The sequence below is a fragment of the Cibotium barometz genome, chromosome 19 (assembly GCF_041138505.1).
Source record: "Cibotium barometz isolate CiBa-2024 chromosome 19, ASM4113850v1, whole genome shotgun sequence".
Lineage (NCBI taxonomy): Eukaryota > Viridiplantae > Streptophyta > Polypodiopsida > Cyatheales > Cibotiaceae > Cibotium > Cibotium barometz.
In genome coordinates, this window is record NC_141064.1 from 54,733,430 (window position 1) to 54,756,762 (window position 23,333).

Consider the following 23,333-nt stretch of genomic DNA (forward strand, 5'->3'; position numbering starts at 1 on the left):
GCTCTCTCTCTCTCTCCCCCCCGCATTCTCTTTATAATGATCATCGGCTCCATCACATAGCATAGAGAGCATGGTAAAACAAGCGACATAACCACTTTCACACATGAGACTAGTCACAAAGCCCAATTGGCACTTTTGATTTGTCATGACTTATCACTTGATTATACAAAGCTAAGGTATCAATCTATGGCTCAAATTATATTTTTCCTTCAAGTATATTTTCTTAGGTCTTCTGTGCCTTTGGGTAGTGCTCTATACTTCATGTTATAATCTGTACACTACCAAACCAGGCCACATTTTTCATCTGGATAACTTGACACTACTCATTGCTCCAATACAAGACAACAAAACATGGCATGAAGATAAAATCTTCAAAATGACAATTTCAACAGCTTGATCTTACTTTAACATGTTCTGGGCCAGAAGTTTTGGGTCAACAAAACACATACAAACAGGCTTTTTTTGGACTAGCAAGTCAACACACAAGGGCAGGAGCGCAGCCAGTTGAAAAACTGACAACTCGAACTCAAGAAAAAACAACCCCATAGCACACATAGCCGGCTGACAAAAGTCTTCCTTCATTTCACACCTCTTCAATGCCCGCCTTCTATAGCTGACAAAAGTTCAGATTACCAATTTTTACCGGCTTCAAACACAATGAACCAAGTACAAACCTCAAAGCCTTTGTTTTGGCCATATGTAGATCTTGTAAATGATAAAAGTCAAGTGTCTTAGGGAATCATACAGAATGAGCTCAGGCCTTATTGCGATAAGTTCAGGCTCGTGCCTCATGGGCAGTGTCCATAACATCTATTGAAAACATGTAAGAAGGTGTATTTGTATGGTCACCACCACCTCTAAGAGAAACTGGCGGAAAGTTCGCCTGTCTACCAAGAAGTTCATGATCTATGAACACAACAACAACAGTTATGTCATCATGAAAAAACCTCCTAACTTTCTTCTCAATCTTTTTCAGATCTGAGTATCGTAGTTCACGCTTCCTAGCAGCTTCGTGAAGAGCTGCTCTGATCAATCTCCTTGCAATTCCCTGTAAAGCAAAAGAAGATCATTCAAGTTGCAGAGACATTAACTATTTTACTCCATAAATCTCTCTCTCTCTCTCTCTCTCTCTCTCCTACATCCACCATATACATACACTTGACAGTGAGAGTATCCCACGGTTGGCCCTTGATTGCTCGATGGAGTTGGATTGAGAGGGGCAGAGTAGATCTTGGTATTCTCAAGTTTCTCCTTCCGAAATAGCCTCGACTCCCCATTCCTAGACTTCTCCCAACAAGAAAGCCTTTCAAATGGGATGTCTCCCCCCTCTTCTAATATAACCTCGACTCCCCGTTCCTGGATCTCTCCCAACAAGAAATCAATCGCCTTATCTGGCTGGAGTTGATAGGTCTTCTCAAGTGATGATAAATGCTAAGCTACAAAAATTCATACTAATCACATGCCCAATGATGACACAAGTAGAGAGAAGTAGACAAGAGAGACTCTTTGCCTAACCTACTCCTGCATATTACCAAAAGTTGCAATCTGCTATTTGAGGCTGCCTTCTGTTGATCAAGGACTATTGTCCAATTGCTGAATGCTGAATTATGACCCTTCACCTCACGTTATATAGGGATTTTGATGGCAGGTCGTATGCTGGTAGGCCAGCCCCTTTCAGATCCCAAAATATCATCCAAAATGTCATTAAATGTGTTTCATTTTGTGCCCAATATATGTCCTAACCATTGGTGCATATCTTGGGCACCTAATGGGCTGCCAAAACTGCTCCGACCTGCTCATATCCGGCCTTTGAACTTATGATTTTGGTGGCTATAAGTAACATGCATATCCATGTGGCATTGGATTAAGGTGTGCATGTAGCATTGAGAAAACCATGCACCTTTGCTCCATTCCTGACTAGGTCCATCCATAGGCTCATGTTCCTTTTCTTTGGCTCCTTTTCCACTTCTTGCTCCATTAGAATTACCGCCACTTGATCTCGCTCCCTTGCCAATGGTTGCTTTTCTGGAACTGATGACTCCTCTGCTATCACCCGAACTTTTCCACCACTTGCCAATGTCCCTATGTCCTTGACCTTCAACTGCGGCAACTACAGCATTCTTGTCAACTTCCACTACTTGGCCAATACTGCATCCTTGCTTGTATTTGGCCTCATGAAAGTTGGCATCATAAGGCATCATGCTAGGTGTTCTTCACGCTCCCATCTTCTTTCTTCAGATGCCCGCCAATATTGGGCTTCACGTTATTGGGATTTTGAAAGAATTATTCCCAGTATGCTTTCATGTCTACGATGATGTCTTGCCTACCTAAGCTTTGACCTATTTCTACATGCAAACTATTATTACATGGAACACCTATGTAGGGAACCCTAACACATGCACAAAACTGGTTGCAGATGCAAAAACCCAAGTCCTAATTTGACTACAAATGCAAAAAATGCAGACCTTAATTTGTTACATGCAAAAAAAAGGCTAGGAAGAACCTATAAGCTATAATACCTGTAACATGCTAACTATGCGAAGCGTAATTAATGATGATTAATGCTAAGCTACAAAGGTTAACACTAATCACATGCACAATGATGACACAAAGAAGTAGAGAGAAGTAGAAGAGTGTAGGAGATATGCACATTTGTGGTGGAATTGTATGTAGGAGTTAGAAGGTATTAGTGCTAGGCACACTAGGCCTTATAGCATTAATAGTTTGAGTGGTTTTAAAAATCTCACTTACACCTTTATAGGGACACATGGCAAATTATGGTTGGACCCTTGTGTGCCTTTGATTTAGGGGCTTTTACTTTAGTTGATGAAACTTTTCTCTCACACACTGACGTGAGAGGTTTCCACCGCCATCTCTAAGCGCTCTCTCTCTCTCTCTCTCTCTCTCTCTCTCTCTCTCTGTTTTCTTCCGTCGCCCTCTCCCTGTTCGCCCCTGCTCGCCGCCCTCTCTCTGTTCGCTTCCGCCGCCCTCTCTCTGTTCGCTGTTTCGCCCCCGCTTCGCCGCTTCTGTTCCCTGCTCCCTGTTCACTTCGCGCCTCTGTGCGTAGCCGCCCAGTAGCCCTTCCCTGTTCGCTACTGCCGCCCAGTAGCCATTGCGCCTCGCTAGCGCTACGCTGGCCTGCCTGTTCCCCACCCACGCACCCACCCTTGCTCAGGCCCCCAAGGCAGCAACATAACTCTCTCTCTCTCTCTCTCTCTCTCTCTCTCTCTCTCTCTCTCTCCTCCCTGCCTGTGGGAAGGGCTGCAGAGTAATCTCGAGGAATGGCCCCGAGTCTCCAAGAGAAACTCGAGGCCCTCGACACGGCAATGAAGGCACTAATCAAGGAGAACAAGAAGACATCCGATTCCAACCTCAATGAGGTGGAGAACAAACTACACAGGCACATCATGGCCCTCGAAGCACGGGTCACAGGCCTTGAACAAGAGAACAAAGCACTCAAGGAGGAGGTGAGTGCATTGAAAGTGGAACTGGTAGCCGTCAAGAACACCGAGAAGGAAGAAGGGGAGATCACAAAGGACATGGAGGGAAAACTCGAAGCCAAGCAGTCAGGATGGGTTGAGGTGGTGAAGAAGAACATCCGCAAAGAAGTGAGGGAGGAGACTCAAAGGGAAGAACATCAAATCATTCACACCACCATGGAGGAGGAGAAGATGAGGCATGCCCGCCGCCTCAACATTCGGGTCACAAGTATAGCCAAGACACCCAACTCCACTCCTCCCGAGAAAGATGGACACCTTCTATGCATGAAGCTAGGCTACAGGGAAGAGGACCCTCTCCCCTTCACTAAAGCATGGAGAGCCGGGAAAGACTCAACACGCAAGCGAGCCCTCATCCTACAGTTTGCAAGAGAGACGGAGAGGGTCACCTTCATGAGGAAGAGGGTCATACTACGAGGCTTAGAGGGAGCTCCTATTTTCTTGGCTGATGATCTCACGAGGATGCAGCTAGAGCATAGGAGAGCTTGCATGCCACGAGTCTTACACGCGAGGAGAGAAGGCAACAAGGCCTTCTATCGAGATGGTCAGGTCATCATTGATGGCCGGCCCATGGGTTAGTGGTTTGGGGCCTATGGGGCACAGACCAGGCCACTGACAGAGATACACATGGCAGTATGGAACTGTAACGGTTCACTATGGGTGCAGCCTAGACGACTGGAGCATGTTATGGTGGGGAGAGACATCATACTTCTGACAGAGACACATCAGAGCCCAGAGAGAGGGCTACCTCGAGTAGAGGGATTCCAGTGGCAGTCAGCATGCAGGAGGACCACACGCCAGGGTACCTCGAGAGGGTCGGGGGGAGTAGCAGTTCTATTCAGACGGGAGCTACAGGGGAGACTGAGAGTGGTAGCACAGGATCCAGAGGCCAGATACATGTGGATCAGCTTACAGCTCTCACAGCACAGGTTTATATACATAGCCCTGTGTTACTTTCCTCCATCAGGATCCTCATATGTCATTACAGAGGACATGCCACAGGAGGAGGAGACAGGAGCCTCGCCATACACTTGTCTGTCAAAGGAGATTATGCATTATTCTACACTAGGGAAAGTATTTCTTACGCGTGACTTCAATGCCCACACACAGAGCAGACAGTGTGAGGTGTATGACTATGATGACATGGAGATCCTCCACCCTGTGGATCCAGAGGAGATAGGGGCTAGTCGGGCATCAGGACACTAGACCAGACAGAGGACATTATGGGGACCACTTACTAGAGTTGGGAGCCAAGCATCGTCTCGTTATTTATAACGGGATGCTACAGTGGCCGGGATCAGGAGGGCTGACATGCTTCCCACATGGGGGTCATACACGGACCGGAGGCACAGTGGTAGACTACATTATGGGGTCTTTGGAGGCATCACAGCTTGTCACCTCATTCTCCATCCCACCTCGTCTTATTGGGGCAGATCATACATACTTGGCATTTTCACTAGCCGGATCACCGGTATCACCAGCCCCCCACATACCGACGCCACACACTATCATCTACTTCACACATGACATGGCAGACATATACACTGGCAGAGTAGAGGATAGGCTCCTACTCATGGATCCCCTGGCACCTATGGATACCATTACAGCCCAGCTGGCATCACTCCTACACACGGCTGCATTTCAGAGCTTCCCACATCGTGTCCACTCAGGAGAGCCTGCGAAATCTGGGACTATGCCCCAGAACAGATGGTATGATGACGAGTGCAGAGCCCTATACTCACGGCTCCGCATACAGAGAGCCTTGGGAGCCATCACAGAGCAGGAGTCGAGAAGAGAGATGAGGAGACTTTACTCGCCGCAAAAGGAGGGCCTTCGCAGAGATACAAGAGCTAGAGATCTTCCATTTCTTCATGAGTAGAGATAGCCCTATCTCATGGTGGCACTTCAAAGAGCCCCGGAAACCGACACCCATTGCAGACCCACAGACATGGCACACATATGCAGAGGGCCTATACCACGCCCCACAACACCCACCTATACCTCAGCCACAGCAGCCTCGACCTACCATAGCTAGCTTCTTTACCCACTCGATGGTACGAAGGAAGCTATCCGCCGCCTACAGCATGGACGGGCCGCCGACCATATGGGTCTACAGGGTGAGCATCTCATACATGCAGTAGATTCTTTGGCTCCTTTTCTTGCACACCTGTTTAACAGGGCACTAGCAGAGGGTTTGCTTGCGGAGTGGACGATGCACACCATTGTGCCGATCCACAAAACAGGGGATATGCTCGATCCGAGCAACTACAGGACGGTTATGGTTAGCCACGTGTTGGCCAAACTCTATGGTGCAGTCTTGGAGCAAGAGCTTAGCTTATATGCTGAGCGAGCAGATTTACGCTCATCAGGGCAGGCAGGCTTCAGGAGAGCTTTCGCTACCACTGACCATGTATTCACTTTGAGATGTATGATTGATCAGGCCAGAGTGAGGAAGAGAAAGCTCTATTGCTGCTTTGTGGATTTCCGCAAGGCATTTGACACAGTACCACGAGAGAGGCTCTTTCAGCACCTGCAGTCTCTTGGCATACCAGCAGATATGACATGGGGCATCTATGCATTATATGAGCAGGTTTTTGGGCGAGTCAGATGCCCAGGAGGTATGTCCGTGACTATTGCTAGCACCATTGGTGTGAAGCAAGGATGCCCACTTTCCCCCACGCTATTTGGGTTATACATTGATGAGGTGGCTGACTTCATTACACGAGGAGGCGTAGATGGAGTTGATCTAGCAGTTACCTCAGTACATATTATGCTTTATGCTGATGATATTGTATTAGTGTCTACGTCTCCAGGAGGTCTACAGCAGCATCTACATGCACTCGATGATTTCTGCACACAGAGGGGTCTTACTGTGAACCTTGGGAAAACCAAGGTTATGGTCTTTCATACATCGAGAGGAGTCAGAACGCCAGGTGGAGGTGGTGACATCATACGTGTACCTAGGGGTTACCTTCTCTGTAGCAACCACGCGCTTCACCATGGGTTCAGCAGCCAGAGCTAGATTGACACAGGGATATGCAGCCTTGGCTATGCTAGAGAGACAGTGCCACCATGCGCATTTTCAGGAGCCCCGGACGAAGGGGTGGCTATTTGACACATTAGTCACACCGGCAATGATGTATGGAGCAACGGTATGGGCGCCAGGCCTTGCTACCCATTGGTGGACACAGATAGAGAGACCACAGGCCCTCATGATGGCACGCATAATACGCAACAAACCGTCAATACCTCATGACATTATCCGAGCAGAGTTTGTTGCGCCTCCTATGATGGTAGAGGCCATATTCCAAACTATATGCTTGCTAGACACATTCAGAGAGATGCCACAGGACAGATTGTCATACAGAGCTTTTGAGGCATCTAGACAGCTGGCTGAGGCAGGAGACAGAGGATCATGGTATGCACAGGTCACACATTGGTTCTCACAGCATGGCCTAGACATGGATCATCTACCACCATTCCAGTATGACAGGGATGCACCACATATCTGTCTCTCTCATAGTGAGAGGAACAGAGTATTGACACAGGACCAATGGCAGCTCTATACACGAGAGACATGGATATCGCCTACACAGCCTCTTCCACCAAAGATGCTATACTACAGAGATCACTTCATGAGTATCACTGATGATGGATTTATATAGAGGCCTAGATACATGGAGGGCTTTTTACCACACGGCTCCTGAGTGGCTATTGGTCAGCTTAGAGTTTCATCACATCGATTGGAGATCGAGACTGGCAGAGCAGCACGGATCCCCCGAGAGAAGAGGGTATGCAAATTGTGCAGAGAGGAGGTGGAGAGTGAGGAGCATTATGTATGCAGATGCAGAGCATATACAGCCATGAGAGAGAGAGAGATATCCCATTTTATTCAAAGAGCCACATTCCCTATGCCAGATCTTTGAGGGAGCAGACTAGCACATACTGGGGAGATTCATTCTAGACATACAGCGTCACAGAGAGACATCATTACAGGCTCAGACAGCTCCAGAGGGGGGACGACAGACACAGATTACTACATTTTTTCAGAGATCCATCCCACTCCCAGTCCCTACACAGCAGGGAATTACTCTCCAGAGAGCAAAGACACTCAGAGCCCACAGGAGACAGAGGACACCTGGCTTTCGAACACCACGCCTATACCAGAGAGAGATGACAGAGATCAGAGCTCAGTTTCACAGAGAGGGTGCGGAGCAACTGGCTCGCTTCAGAGCAGACCCAGGCATGTTCTTCAGGGAGCTGTGGACACCCCCTTCATCGATGTATATCATATTATATCCCCAGTATGGTACAGGATGGAGCTAGCTAGGTTGCATATCATGATTGTTTACTCCATGCATATGGCTTTGCATTCTCCTAGTAGTAGAGCTCCATTCCCTCCCCCCCACTCATTGTACTTATTGCACACCCAGATTCAGCTTTTTTTTTAGTTCAGTACTTTTTCATTTTGTTGGGATGACAGAGGATACCCCACATAGGTACACTGATTTGTCTCATAGGCCGAGTTCGGTCTTTTGGAAGACGTTAATAAATCTCTCTTTCTCTCTCTCTCTCTCTCTGTCTTTTCCCGCCCGCCCCTGTTCGCCTCTCTCTCTCTCTCTCTCTCTCTCTCTCTCTTTTCCCACCCGCCCCTGTTCGCCTCTCTCTCTCTCTCTCTCTCTCTCTCTCTCTCTCTCTCTTTTCCCACCCGCCCCTCTCTCTCTCTCTCTCTCTCTCTCTCTCTCTCTCCCGCTCCCGCCCGCCCCTGTTCGCCTCTCTCTCTCTCTCTCTCTCTCTCTCTCTCTCTCTCTCTCTCTCTCTCTCTCTCTCTCTCTCTCTCTCTCTCTCCGGCTCCCTTTCCCCACCCGCCCTTGTTCGCCTCTCTCTCTCTCTCTCTCTTCGCCCGCTTTTCCCACCCGCCCCTCCCTCTCTCTCTCTCTCTCTCTCTCTCTCTCTCTCTCTCTCTCTCTCTCTCTCTCTCTCTCCGGCTCCCAAGGCAGCAACATAACTCTCCCTCTCTCTCTCTCTCTTTCCCGTTGCCCATCTCTCCTGCTACTCACATACGCACCTACGCACCTTAGTTGTAGGGTAGGGTTGTAACCCACCTCCAAGCAGGTAAGGGCTTGCACCTCATGGGGGTGGGGTTCGTGAAGAGCAACCTCTCAAACAGTCCAGCAGTTTGACATGGCCAGCAAGAAAACCTTCTCCGAAACCCTCATCTCCCCTCCTACCAAACCCAATGAAAAACCATCACCATGGGAGCAGTACCTCCTGAGCATGATTCAACATCTTTAGCAAACAAATTCAGCCTTGCAAAATGAACTACATCAGACAAAACAACATCTTTCAACCTTGGAGAAACAGATTAAGGAACAACAACACGAAAAAGAAAACAGGGAGGAAATCACACAGGTAAATTTACTTGAATCACAGCCTAAAGAAATTCTCATTAAAGAAGTAATATCACATATTAATGAAGAGAACGAGCAGCAATGGATTGCAAAAGAAATTAGGGTGGGTGGTTTGTCAAAGGGTTGGGAACAGGTAGAGGTATTGGAGGACGAGGAGATTGCGAATGATACTTATGTCCCGGAATGCGAGATTCTACAAAGAAAGCTGTGCAGAGCTATCCCTTTCATCGACATTGGAGATCCCTCAGTGGCAATCAAAGGAAAACATGTGGTTTTGAGGTACGCAAATATGAAAGACAAAATTAAAGTCATGAAGCAAACAAGGTCACTGAAGGGAACGAAGGTGTGGATGGCGGATGAACTCACAGCCACACAACTAAAAAACAGAAAACAAGAACTTAATAAAGTATACGAAGCAAGGAAACAAGGAAAATGGGCAGTCTACCGTAGAGGTAGAGCTGTTATTGCAGATTTCAAGACAACCAAACATGGTAGTAATGAAGAGTAGCTGCTAGAGAAATCCTTCATGTTATCTAGGATTCTCCTACGGTCATGTAGGGAATTTGAACTATTTTTAGTTTTATCTCTATTTTCATTTTGTTGCCCCCGAAGTGGAATGTAATCACATGGATGTATCTGATTAGTCCTATAGGTCAGATGTGGCCTCTAAAGGACGTTAATATAGTTTTCTTTCTTCTTTCTTCTTTCTTTCTCTCTCTCTCTCTCTCTCTCTCTCGCTCGCTCCATGTCTAAACGGGATTCGGCTTCCAAAGGTGAGAGGAAACAGATGGGAGTCTATTCACCGCCCACAACACCCAGCAAGGGGCACCCGGGGGTCAGGAGGGGTGGCTTTACTATACAGGAAGGAGCTTCAGCATGTGATACAGGTGATCAGGCGGGATGAGGCTGCATGGTTTTTGTGGGTGAGGATCAAGACAGAGAACGCCCGGGACATCTACCTTGCAGTGTGCTACTTTGCACCCTCCACTTCTAAATATGCCACCCATGGAGAGTCTCCGTACCCGCCCCTTAATGATGACATTATGAGAACACAGAGTCAACCATTGTAAAAGAGCCAACTGTCCTGAATGGTATAATGACCGGCATCTGAATAAAGGGCGATACTGTAAGGAGTTCCGAATTCTGGATAATCTATATACTGTGTCTTCATACTGTCTAAATCTTTGCCTCGTATCTCCAACACAGTGGACTCATGTACTATCTGAATACTAATGATGCGAGTTTAAGGACAGGTGCTTCGGAAGCCGCCTTTTGCAAAGCAAAGAATGCCTCCAAAGCCTTACATGTGTGACTGAAACTTTATGTCTTCTAGTCTTCACTTCCTTGAGAAAATCTGTCAATGGTGCTGCAAGGTTAGAAAACCGATCCATATGTGAGTTGTACGCTTGGCACAAGCCCACCAAGGAACGTATCTCTTGGGCGGTCTTCAGAATGTCCCATGGCATAATACAGAAGCCTCTGACAATACATAATCATGCTTTGTAAACACTGAAAAATAGCAATATGAGAAACCTGCACAAGACACAGCGCCATGCAATCTGAAGATTTCCTTGAGGAACACTCTGGCCACATCCACTGCAGTGTAGGTTTCTTTTACTGGAATCAGATGGGTGGGCCAACTCCCCCAGAGGTATCTTATTACGTTCCAATACAAGATAACGGGTGCCAAAAAGTAAACACAGACTGGCACTACATACATCCAGAATATGATGAAAACAATTAAAACAATTGCATGAGACCTCAATCTCAGTCTTCCAAGAGTCCCTCGGGCACAGCCATACTCTAGTACATGATCACACCCTCTAGCAATAGTGCTGTCCCGAATAACCAGCCATGAAAACCCTCGCTCTGGCCACCCGAAGATTCCACCCTTAGAGCCACAGGCTTTACAAAGGTTTAGATAGTGTTTGCCTTCGAATTTGTTGCAAAGAACCTTGCTGAATTGGACTTAACAGCACTGTTTCCAGCCCACAAACATGCTGTAAAGATCACCCCAAGAGATGAGAGGGTTGCCATGTTGTTTGCCTTGAACCCAGAGTCTATGGAGCATCAAACGCAGCCCTGAAACCTGCTTGTTTTGATCCTTGTTGTTGGGAGCCCCCTAACCTGCCTGCTGGTTAGACGCTGTTGGGTTTTATGCTGTGTATGCACCCAGAGGAGTGCTAGTGATCATCAGTAGGTTACTGGGGCACTTTTTACTTCAGTTAGTGGAGGTGTTTTCCCCCAGTTTAGTTCAGTTTCACTTATATGCAGTTTATAAGTGTTTTGGTCCACCCGGCACATTTATGGCCGGACATGTGAACACTTATCCTTTAGGGGTCACTATCATGTGGCTTGTACTTCACTTTTCTATCATTGAGATATACAGCAGTCGTGTTCATCTCCTGCTCCTTGGTTTTCCACGCCTGATTGCTTTCTGTAAACCCTAACCCTAACCCTGTTTGTCTTCAATTGGTATCAGAGCCATTGAAGCTTTGCCTTTGCCCATTGCTGTACACATTCACCTTTATCAACTGCCCGTACATCTGCCCGTACGTCTGTCCGTACCAGTCCGCCGTACTGCTGCTTCCGTACCTGACAGTGCCGCCGTACTGCAGCTCCTGTTCCTGTCAACGTCGCCGTACTGTAGCCTCCGTACCTGACAGCGCCGCCGTACTGCAGCCTACGTGCCTGTAAGGGCCGATTGTCACCTGCCTGCGCCAACTGTACCAGACAGCGCCGACTGTACGTGTAGCTGTGCGCCGCCTTCTGTAAAGTGGTCGCCTTCAGTCGGGTACTATAGTACGTCGCCTACACTACTACACGTAGCCTTCAGTCGGGTACTACAGTACGCCGCCTATAACTTCAGCGCACGTGTACCAGCCACCGTACAGTCAAGCGCAGCCATACGCCTTCAGCGCCAACAGTACTACAAGACGCCGCCTGCAGCCCCGACAGTGCCGACTGTCACCTGCGCAGCCATACGCCTTCAGCGCCGACTGAACCTGCACAGTACTGTGGTCGCCTCAGTATCCGTACTGTACCTGCTTGCTTACAGAGGACTGCTTTCGTACAGTACATGCACAGTACAACAGTCTACGAGTACAACAATCAACTCATACGTATTGCAATCTCAGCTGGTAAGCATTACAGGTTTTGAGTTTTGGGCATTCTTATTTTTCTCTGTGAAAAATATACAGGCACAACAGGCAGTTTTTCTAGCAAGAAAATATACAGGTTGTTTGCACAGTTTGGGTGCAACAAATTTGGGCATTTTTGGGGCATTTTGGCATTGTGTACGCCATTTCCTGCTCTGTTCAGTCATTGGTGCATTGAGTTGCACATTCAGAGGATTGAGAGTGCAGGCAGATTTGGGTGAACTGTATTCAGTGGAGTACAGTTGTTATCAGGGTTTTTGCTATTGGGTTTTTTGGTAAACAGGTACAACATTGTGCGTAAAGCATAATGGCAAATCAACAGCAAAGTGATGTATTCACATATTTGTCTAAGGAAGACAAATTGGATGGCACGAACTACTCCTTGTGGAGTTTTATGCTGAAAAATGTGCTTGTGGCAAAAGGTCTTTGGGATTTTGTTAGTGGTGATGAACCACGTCCAGGTCCATTGGCTCCAGAGACTCCTCCCCAAGGGGGTGCTCGTGGACGAGGACAACAGGTACAGGCTCCAGGACAGCCATTGCCTGTTCAGAGAACAAATGCTCAAAAGACATGGGATGCCAGGGATGCACAAGCTTTGTCACTCATTGCATTGTCAGTTCAGAGGTCCATTATACCTCATATTCGTTCAGCTGGCTCTTCACAGAATGCATGGGTGACTTTGGAGCAGATGTATGCTGCTCGTAATGAGGCTAGGATCTCATTTTTGAAAAGAGAGCTGGAAAATCAGAAAATGAATGAAGGAGATGATATGTCTAGCCACTTAAACAAGCTGCAGGATTTGAGAGAGCAACTCATCAATGTGGATGAGATTATTCCTGAGACACAGCTTGTGTCCACCATCTTGCACTCTTTGCCAAGATCATACTTGGCTTTCCATACCTCTTTGAACCTTAGCATGAGGAATGCTGTTGAACCCCTCAAGTATCAGGAACTTGTTGCTCTCTTACTACAAGAGGAGCAAATGAGGAAGAATATGAATATGAACACAAATGCTGAACAAGCATTTACTACAGGTCAAAAGGGGAAAGGAAAATCTCAGCCAAAGAGTGCAAATCAAAATTCAGGTGATGGTGGTTCTTCACAGGATACCAAGAAAGGTGATGGACAGCCCAAGAAGAAGGGCAAATGTCATTACTGTAAAAAGCCAGGTCACTACATCACGGAATGTAGGAAGAGGATTGCCAAAGAGAAGGCAAAGGAAGCTGGAATGTCTGTTAATGATGCTCCTAAAGCTCCTCCAGAGACTGCTTCTTTTGTTGAGGACAGGGATTACTGTTTTTTTACATGCAGCTATGATGCCTCTTGGTCTTCACAGGCACTCAGTTTGACAGAGCATGCATGTACTTGGTATTTTGATAGTGGTGCCTCAAAGCATATCACATCTCGCAGGGATTTGTTTAGCCATGTTGTCCCTGCCCCTGTTGGCAAAACTGTTCAGTGTGCCAACAATGCTTCATATCCAGTGTGTGGCATTGGGGAGATTCAGCTTACAGCCATTGATGGCTCCATTCTCCGCCTTACAAATGCCTTATATGTACCAGGGATAAAGAAGAATTTGTTGTCCATTTCTTCTTTAGCACATTGTGGAATGCAAGTCCACTTTGATGATGATAAATGCATGGTCAGAGACAAAGCAAATGCCTTGACCTTGATGCTTACTGGTACATTATGTCATGGACTTTATGAGTTGGATGCATTTCAGCCAGTGGATCAGTCTGCTTATCATGCATTCACTCTTACTCCAGCTATGGTTGATGCGGAGTTATGGCATGCTCGCATGGGGCATGTAAATTTTGGTAGTCTTATGCTTATGCAGCGACATAATATGTTTACAGATCTACCTCTCATGGAGAAGCCTCCAGATCACATTTGTGAAGGATGTATTTTGGGAAAAATGCACAGGTTTTCCTTCCCACGTGATCAGGCTCTAAGAGCAACTGCAAAGTTGCAACTTATACACAGTGATCTTTGTGGTCCCATGCAGACAAAGTCATTAGGTGGTTGCTTTTATTTTGCAACATTTATTGATGACTTCTCTCGTATATGCTGGGTCTATCCTTTGACACAGAAATCACAGGTATATGATGCATTTTTGGCCTTTGTAGCACTTGCTGAGACAGAATCAGGATGCAAGGTGAAGACTCTCCGTTCTGATCGAGGGGGGGAATATATGTCACATGTGCTGAATTCCTTTCTTGGGAGTAGAGGTATAAAACATCAGTATACTACTCCTTACACTCCACAGCAGAATGGGGTTGCAGAAAGGAAAAATCGGTCACTCATGGAGATGGCCAGATGTATGCTAAAGGCAAAAAGACTACCACATATCTTTTGGGTGGAAGCAGTAATGTGTGCTTGTCATATTTTGAATCGATGTCCCACAAAGGCATTGGTTTCTATTACTCCTTTTGAGGCTTGGCATGGCCGCAAGCCTTCTGTATCGCATTTTCGTATCTTTGGGTGCCTTGCATATGCACACATACCCAAAGAGTTGAGGAGGAAGCTTGATGATAAAGCCACAAGATGCATTTTTGTTGGGTATAGCCGTGAGAGCAAGGGCTACAGGTTATATGACCCACTATCCAGGAAGATATTCATCAGTCGGGATGTGATTTTTGATGAAAAATCAGAATTATCCATGGCTGGTTATGAGGCAAATCAGGCTGAAAATGATGTGTTTGAAGGTCTACTACCCATGGAGTTTCATTCTACAGTTGGTGATCCAACTCATGAGGGTATTGGACAGCCAGCAAATGATGTAGGTGGTGCAGAAATTCAGCAGCCAAATGAGCCAGAAGCTGAACCAAATATGGGACAGCAGGCACCACAAGTCAGACATATACCTAGATGGTATTTGAGGACAATTCAGGACAGCCATTTAGAGGGTCCTCTTGCTGGTCGTACTCGTAGGGAGACAAGGACCAATGAGCATGCACACATCATGGATTTGAATCTGGTTATGGTAGCCAGTTTACAGGATGATGATGAGCCTAATTCATTTGTGGATGCAAAACATGGGATTTGGTTGATCTGCCCAAAGGCAAGAAAGCCATTGGTACTAAATGGGTCTATAAGTTGAAAAGACAAGCAGATGGATCCATTGACAGGTACAAAGCCCGTCTAGTTGCAAAGGGCTATGCACAGAAGAAGGGCATTGATTATGAGGAGACATTTGCTCCTACATCCCGTATGTCGACACTTAGGTGTGTCATTGCATTGGCTGCACATCGTGGTTGGGTTGTTCACCAGTTGGACATAAAGACTGCATTCCTGCATGGGGACCTCGAGAAGGAAGTTTATGTATTTCAGCCCATGGGATTTGCAGAACATGGTCATGAGGGGAAAGTATGCAGGTTGAAAAAGGCCTTGTATGGTTTGAAACAAGCTCCACGAGCTTGGTATGCAAAAATAGATGCTTTTCTACTCACTCGGGGATTTGTGAACAGTCCATCAGAGGCCACTTTGTATGTGAAGAAAGAAGAGACAGATCTGCTGGTCATCAGTCTTTATGTGGATGATCTCTTGCTCATGGGATCAAATGATGACAAAATTGCAGCATTTAAGGAGATACTGCAACAGACATTTGACATGTCTGACTTGGGCCTTGTACATTACTATTTGGGCATACAGTTTGTACAGGATAACAGAGGCATTGGGTTGTTGCAATCACGTTATGTTGCTAAACTTCTGGAGAAGTTTAAATTTCAGGATTGCAAGCCTATTAGTACTCCTATGGAGCCTGGGATGAAACTGTCACTACAAGATGACAGTGTTTCCTTTGATGCCACTACATATGCTCAGGCTGTTGGGTGCCTCATTTACTTGTGTAATACAAGGCCAGATATTCAGTATGCAGTCTCTCAGTTGAGCAGATTCATGCACAGCCCACGGTTGTCACATTGGCAAGCTGTGAAGCGTGTATTCCGTTATTTGCAGGGTACCTCGTCTCTTGGTTTGCTCTATCCTGAGGGGGGTGACATGCAGTTACACGCTTATAGTGATTCAGATTGGGCTGGTGATTTTGATACCAGACATTCCACTAGTGGGAATTGTTTCTTCCTTGGCGCTTCATGCATTTCTTGGCTAAGCAAGAAACAGACCACAGTGGCCACTTCATCTTGTGAGGCAGAATACAGAGCAGCCTACACTACTACTGTTGAGTGTGTTTGGCTGCGTCGTCTTATGACTGATATGGATATTTCAGTGGAGGAGCCTACACCTATCTATACTGATAGTCAGAGTGCCATTGCTGTGGCCAGGAATCCTGTGTTTCATGCTCGCACGAAACACATTGAGATTCACTATCATTTTGTTCGGGAGAGACTCCAGGCAGGAGATATCAGTCTGATCTACTGTCCTACAGATCAGAATGTGGCAGACATCTTCACCAAGGCATTACCACGTCTGAAATTTGAAGCATTCCGCAATGCTTTGAATTTGTTTCCTTTTGGTGGATGATGTACAGTGATCACATATCACTCCAGGGGGGTTTGTTGGGTTTTATGCTGTGTATGCACCCAGAGGAGTGCTAGTGATCATCAGTAGGTTACTGGGGCACTTTTTACTTCAGTTAGTGGAGGTGTTTTCCCCCAGTTTAGTTCAGTTTCACTTATATGCAGTTTATAAGTGTTTTGGTCCACCCGGCACATTTATGGCCGGACATGTGAACACTTATCCTTTAGGGGTCACTATCATGTGGCTTGTACTTCACTTTTCTATCATTGAGATATACAGCAGTCGTGTTCATCTCCTGCTCCTTGGTTTTCCACGCCTGATTGCTTTCTGTAAACCCTAACCCTAACCCTGTTTGTCTTCAGACGCCTGGTTCTGCTTGGTGGTCTGCGTCTACTACTGCTGAGGTTGGGGGTGACTGGAGCGGTCTTGCGCTTGCCTCCGTTGAGCATCATCTCATGATTCTGCGCAAGAGTCAAAGCCTTGTCATACGTATGGGGTTCAAAATTTCAAACGGGGAACCGAATGTTTGGATCCGATCCTCGAATGAACCGCTTGAGCTTTGCCTCCTTGGATTTCCCCAATTGATGAGCTGATGTGATCACTTTGTTGGAGTAGGTAAGCATAGGGGAACCGTTCTAGGTGAGTTTGTAGAACTCAACTTCAAGATTTGTCATGTAATGCGGAGGTAGAAACCTGGTCTTCAAATCGGACACAAAGGTGTCCCAATCATAGTCCGGTAAGCCAATGTAATAATCCGTGCGCAAATGGGGCCAATGTTGCCACCCTGTCTTGGGTCTCTATGATTTTGGAAAGTGGAAAGTGGGCAACAAACTGGTGAATAAACTGAGTCACAACCGAATGGTCGCACGTGCCGTCGTACTTGGTGAAGTTCGGTGTGAGGCACGATAACTGTTGTCGAGGCTATGACTGGGATTGTGGAGGATTGAGAAGGGTGGAAAAAGTTACCACAATCCGGAGTGTCTGTTGGAACTGGTCCCTCAAGTCTTCTCGGGCCTATCGCTCGTGGTTCGCCTTCACTTCAAGCTCCGCCTGCAATCGCTCCTCTTTGGCCTTGCGTTTGGCTTTCTCTGCCAGCTGTTCGGCCAGTCTTGCTTCAAGGTCTTGCTCTTCTTTTTCAGTCATCCATCGACACCAGAGTTCCATAGAGGAACTTTGTTCTTTAGGTGTCTCCTGTCCGGCCAAGGTTACCTGTAATTCTGCCAGTTTTTTATTGCACTCTTTCGAGTTGAATCTGGAGTTGCCTTATCTGCTCCTTTAGCTTCTGGTTGTCTTCATCTTCTTTTTGCGGAAGCATTTCTATCTTTAGTGTCGTCTTCGGAGCTTGATGCCATGGTGGATGGGTGAGTGGTTTTTCCTAATCTCAGCTTTACCATCCACAAGATGCCGTTACCCTAGGTTGCCTGGTTGAATCACGTCCCAAGCTGTGATACCAATGTAGCATGCACCGAGCTAGGACCATGTGAAACAACAAAGCCTTTCTTTAAACCGAGTTTAGTGAGTCTTTAGCAATCCTTTAAAACAGCATACATGAATCAAAAAGAGATGTATTAGAGATGACACCAGATGGGGTCCTGAATTACCCACTGAAGGGCCCCCTCTTGCAAGCACGAGTATTTGCTTTATTTCTTCTTTTGGAGAACTGTATACAAGCTGAACTGTGTCCACAAGACTAAGCAGACAAACTAACTTATTGACCGCCAAACGCAAGGACAAAGCGACCAAACGCTGGGCAGTACTGTGCATAAGCTGTAGACGACTGTGAAGCTATCTTCAAGAGGATACACCGGCCCAAGACTAAGGGTTGGTGTGCTGAATACTCCTAAGAGACTGAGCTTCTTTGCCATGGGATGAGAGCACAAGAGTGGCTATAGGTATGCAAAGGCTGGAGCCTAAGCATACATGCTTGACTTTGCTTTGATAATTTTTTATTTTTACCTACTGATTTATGGGACTAAACATGGCTTGCCTTTTTATATGTCTACAGGGTGTCGGTCGACTGCTTGTAAGCTGTCGGCCTGCAAAAAATCCCACGACCTCGCATTTAATGCTTGGTCGGCTGTTTGGTCTGGTCGGGTTGCTGCATAAGCTGGCCGAGTGTCACATCAGCTAGCCGAAAGCGGTCTGGCACTAGCCAACTGCTGAGTAGGCCCCATTAGTCCTGGCTGACTGCTTCTTAGCCCCCCAAAAGGTAGTCGAGACTAGTCCTATGTGCATGCTAGGGGTGCTGGCCACCCCTTGCAAGGCTAGCCCATCTTTGGGGCTACCTTAGGGCGGGCCCCTTCTATATGCAATGCAACTAAATGCTTACCATGCATCTTACTGCTATCGCTAACATCTACATGCACCCATATGATGAACACTTGCTGGAGGGCTGACCTGACACTGACCTCTATGGCTGGGAGACTGACCTACATAGCTCATGTTCTAACATGTCCCGGACTGGGGCTCACAAAGTGGTCACGGCATACGACAAAATATCCTATTGCACTGCTGATGAGCCAGTTTGTCACCGTGTACCACAGTGCATGGGTGTCATGGCGGATCCGCCCACCAGTGTGCTTTTCTGACTCTTGTTAGCCCTCAATCCCCAAACAAATATGCATAAGCCCATCATTTTGCTCCTCTGACTCTTGCTAGCCAAACAAAAATGCATAAGCCCAAGGTCTATCATTTCAAACTCTGATGTCAACATTTCCTGTGTCTATTGGATCTTCTCTTCATGGTTCCCCATCATAATGAGGTCATCCTTCACATATAGGATAATGATCATATACCTGCCCTGCTCAGAGAAAATATGATGGGCTTTTGAAAAGACCAATACTTACAACGAAAGACCAATGAGGTCATCCTCCACATATAGGACAATGATCAGAAAATATACAAATTTGCATATAATGGGCATTTAGAAAGACCAGTACTTACAAAGAAAGCATCTATCCATAGGTACCATGCCTAGGGGACCTATTTCAACTTCTACAATGCTTTTCGGCATCTACACACTTTGTTTTGTGAACCGGGTATCTCAAACCCACATGGCTATGCCACATAAACCGTCATAATGAGGTTGTTCTCTACATGTAGGACAATGATCATGTACCTTTCCTTTCCTGCTCATAGAAAATACACAAATTTGTATATGATGGGCTTTTAGAAAGACCAATACAACAAAGCATCTATCCGTAGGTGCCATGCCTAAGAAGCCTATTTCAACCCATACGATGCCTTCTAGAGTCTTGAATCTACACACTTTGTTTTGTGAACCGAGTATCTTAAACCCATGTGGTTGTGCCACATAAACCTTCTCCTTGAGATGGCCTATTTCAACCCGTACAATGTCCTTCAGAGTTAGCACACTTTGTTTTGTGAACTGGGTATCTCAAACCCAAGTGGTTGTGCCACCTAAACCTCCTCCTTGAGATGGTGGCCATTCAAAAATGCTGATTTCACATCCATTTGCATTACTGGCCACTTACCATGAGTGACCAAGGCTAGTACTATATAAATAGTTGTGGTCAATCTAGTAGTGGAGACGAATGTCTCCTGAAAGTCGAACCCTTCGACTATGCAAAACACTTCACCATGAGCCTTGTCTTGTATTTATCCAATGTACCATCACACTTGTACTTAGCCTTACAAACCCACTTGGTGCCAATAACCTTTCGTTTTGTAGGAAAATCCTTAAATCCCAAGTGTGGTTTCTCATAATTGAGTCACACTCTTAGTGCATGGACCCTGTCCAGTTTGGATCTGCTAATGCTTCCTCCAAACTGGCTAGCTTCTATACTTTCATTATCTTAGCCATTGAGGCCAGATTGACAATGTGAGAGGAAGACCTCTTCTTCTCCTCTATTCTCTTGGATCTACGAATAGCTACTAGTTCTTCTGTGATTTCCGGTGAATCAATCCCATCCAAGAGCTGCTTTTCCCATTTAGCATATGGCTCCTTCTATGATTCTACATCCACCTATTGTGGAGCTGGTACTTTCACTGGTGGTTGTGTCTGTTGGGCTACTTCTTCATTGAAGGATAGTATGGACGGACCCTTCTCCTCAACTTGATGAGGTTTCTCACAACGAACACCACATCACATATGACAATTATCTTCTTTGACTTCGGGTCCTATAGTGGGTACACCTTCAACTGCATATTGTACCCTAATAAGATACACTCCCGAGTGCTCTAAGTAAGGAGCTTTGATGGTAATCTAGACAGACTCTGGACGGAGGATGTCTTGATTGCTAAACTAGTCTATATATAGCGTCCAGGATCAGCAGGGACGTAGGTTGATCATGTTGGCCAACCCATTACTTGGTCGAAAATGACCAACCGACCATATCATTCGACTCAGACCATATGACTAATTCTCTAGAGGCTTAGTCCAGCTCCCACAGCCATCTAAGATTGTCACAACCCTCAAACAGGCCCTGTAACCCGAGAATAGTGTCCTTGGTTTGTTGTCCAACACTCAGAAATTTAGTCACATAGCCCCCAGAAGCATGCATCCTACCTGGCAAAGTGCCAAGTCTATATAAGCCATGTTCTAACAATCCAGCCACATTTTGGCCACCACCTAGTGTCTAAATTCAAAACTGCCGGGTGCCCGGGTGCTCACCACAATGGCTACTACTCATTAGAGGGCCTTACAAAATAGAGCACATCCATCACCCGCAGCGACAACAGAAGGATGGAGCATTGAGCAAATGCTTTTCCAACAAACAACATTATGAACCTTGTAGATCATCCTCCGAGAAGCAAGGTCATTGACACTAAGTGGGTTTAGAAGGTAAAGTATAGATCCAATGATACTTGGGAAAAGTACAAGACATGGCTATTACCGAAGGTTTTGTATAGGTTGAAGGTTTTGACTTTCAGGAGACTTTTTCTCCTTCAACCAAGGTAATCGCGATCCGCACAGTCGTTCCATTGGCAATACGGGGGGTTGGCGGGGGGGGGGGGGGGGGGGGGGGGGGGGATGCCACGTTCTCAAGGTGGATAGAAAATATTTATCTAGTACGTTTCGAACATGTTTGATATGGAAATTATGCATCAAGGTACCTTAAGTACGTCATCTTTTTTTAAACATATAAATAAAGAATGTGAAACATTGGAGATTGACGAATTGGGAGACTTGGGGGGAATCAAGGGAACATTAGGGAGGTTGGAAGAATCAGGGGAATTTGGAAATTTTGGGGGAATCAGGGGAAAATGGAGGGACTTGGGAGAAATTGGAACAAATTGGGGGTGATTTCCAGAACCAGTACTGCCCAGTTCTCTGCCTGATGGAGCTACACCCACATAGAGATCTACTTTTCAGAGAGGCTAGGGCTCCGGTTCCAAATACTTCATAGCCACCTACCACTAGTTTCTTTCATGTGTCACAGACATCAGACGCCTACCACAAGGAGCTCCAGACTCCGAGGACCTTACCAGGCAGATTGGCCTGCTGTTTGGGCACAACAGCATCGGGAATGCCAGCTTGTACAGCATTTATCCACAGTCAATGTAACTCAATTTCATGTCTGATGCTTTGCATAAGCAGCTGATTCAACATGCAGTTCATGAGTGAGAGCTTGTGATGCTGCCCATAGCGCTAACTCAGAAACATAATCACAATGGAAGCGATTGCGAGACTAATAAAGGTTCGTAAGTCACACAAAGGCAGACATGCTAGAGAGAGCATATGCTGCCCTTACCTGGCATATCAATCCTAACTTTCTGTACACGACGAAGCTCAGCCAAACTGATTGTAGCAGGCCAGTGTGCATTGCCCAAGAAAAAAGAGCCCCTGGCAGTTGCTCTCACCTTTTGCTCTTTAAAATTATATTGTTAGTCTAGTGGTGTGACCTGTTTGATAGTGTTCTGAGTCATTGCATGCTCAAAAGTACTCTGATATTCTCAATCACAGTAACTTTACTAGGCTCTTCAATAACAAATGTAATGAGCTATTCAATAGAACAGTGTTCTGATAGTTAATCTAGTGGTATGACCTGTTTGATAGTGTTCTGAGTCATTGCATGCTCAAAAGTACTCTTATATTCTCAATCATAGTAACTTTCCTAGGCTCTTCAATAACAGATGTAATGAGTTATTCAATAGAACAGACCTCTGCATTTGCACTTAGTTCAACCATGTTACAAAACATTTACATGTTTCCACACAAAGCTCAAGCCACATCATTAACCTACCGATCGTGGATGGTTGTACACAATCTGGCATGCCTCCTGATTGCTCAAATGCTCCCACAAGCCATCAGATGCAAAAATCAAAAACCGGTCCTGTTGCTGAAATTTAAGAGCATCTACAGTTGGATCAGCTGAGAGTACGGGCCTCTTCAGAGGCTCTGTGAGTGGATATGGTGCATGCAGGACCTCTCTGTTAACCTCTGGTATTTTCAGATATAAGTCTCCGATTGACTTTGACACCTGCACAAGTTCAACCCATCCTTGAGATGCTCCCATTCTCAAAAATTCAACTGCAAACATTATTCAGAGACACCACAATACTTATAACCTTTGTACATAACAAGCAACAGTCTCTGCTTGGCAAAAATCGAAGTTCACAGCTCCAATACAAAACTTCATTCACTTAGGGACTTCATAATGCACGCAGGTGCACCCAGGACCCCTTTTGCATGCATACATGCAGAAACAAAGAGATAAAAATCGTCTCAATTTCAAACTGTGTGCATTCTTAAGCATTTGTGCTTACAACCAGAGCAGAGCAAGAAAGAAACAAAAAGGAAGAAAGACTATTAACCTCTGCAAAAGGCC

General features: G+C 46.1%; 1 protein-coding gene across 1 annotated transcript in view; it reads right to left on the reverse strand.

Moving 5' to 3' along the window:
* Positions 1–558: 558 nt before the first annotated feature.
* The window catches only part of LOC147628747 (putative protein phosphatase 2C 46), a 47,578-nt gene continuing 24,803 nt past the window's right edge, over positions 559–23,333 (reverse strand). The window contains exons 3-4 of the mRNA XM_086813985.1: positions 22,749–22,985; positions 559–1,048 (exon numbers count right to left, since the gene is read on the reverse strand). Of these exons, the coding sequence (XP_086670111.1) occupies positions 776–1,048; positions 22,749–22,985 (510 nt within the window). The 3' untranslated portion in view covers positions 559–775. The remainder of the gene's footprint in view (positions 1,049–22,748; positions 22,986–23,333) is intronic.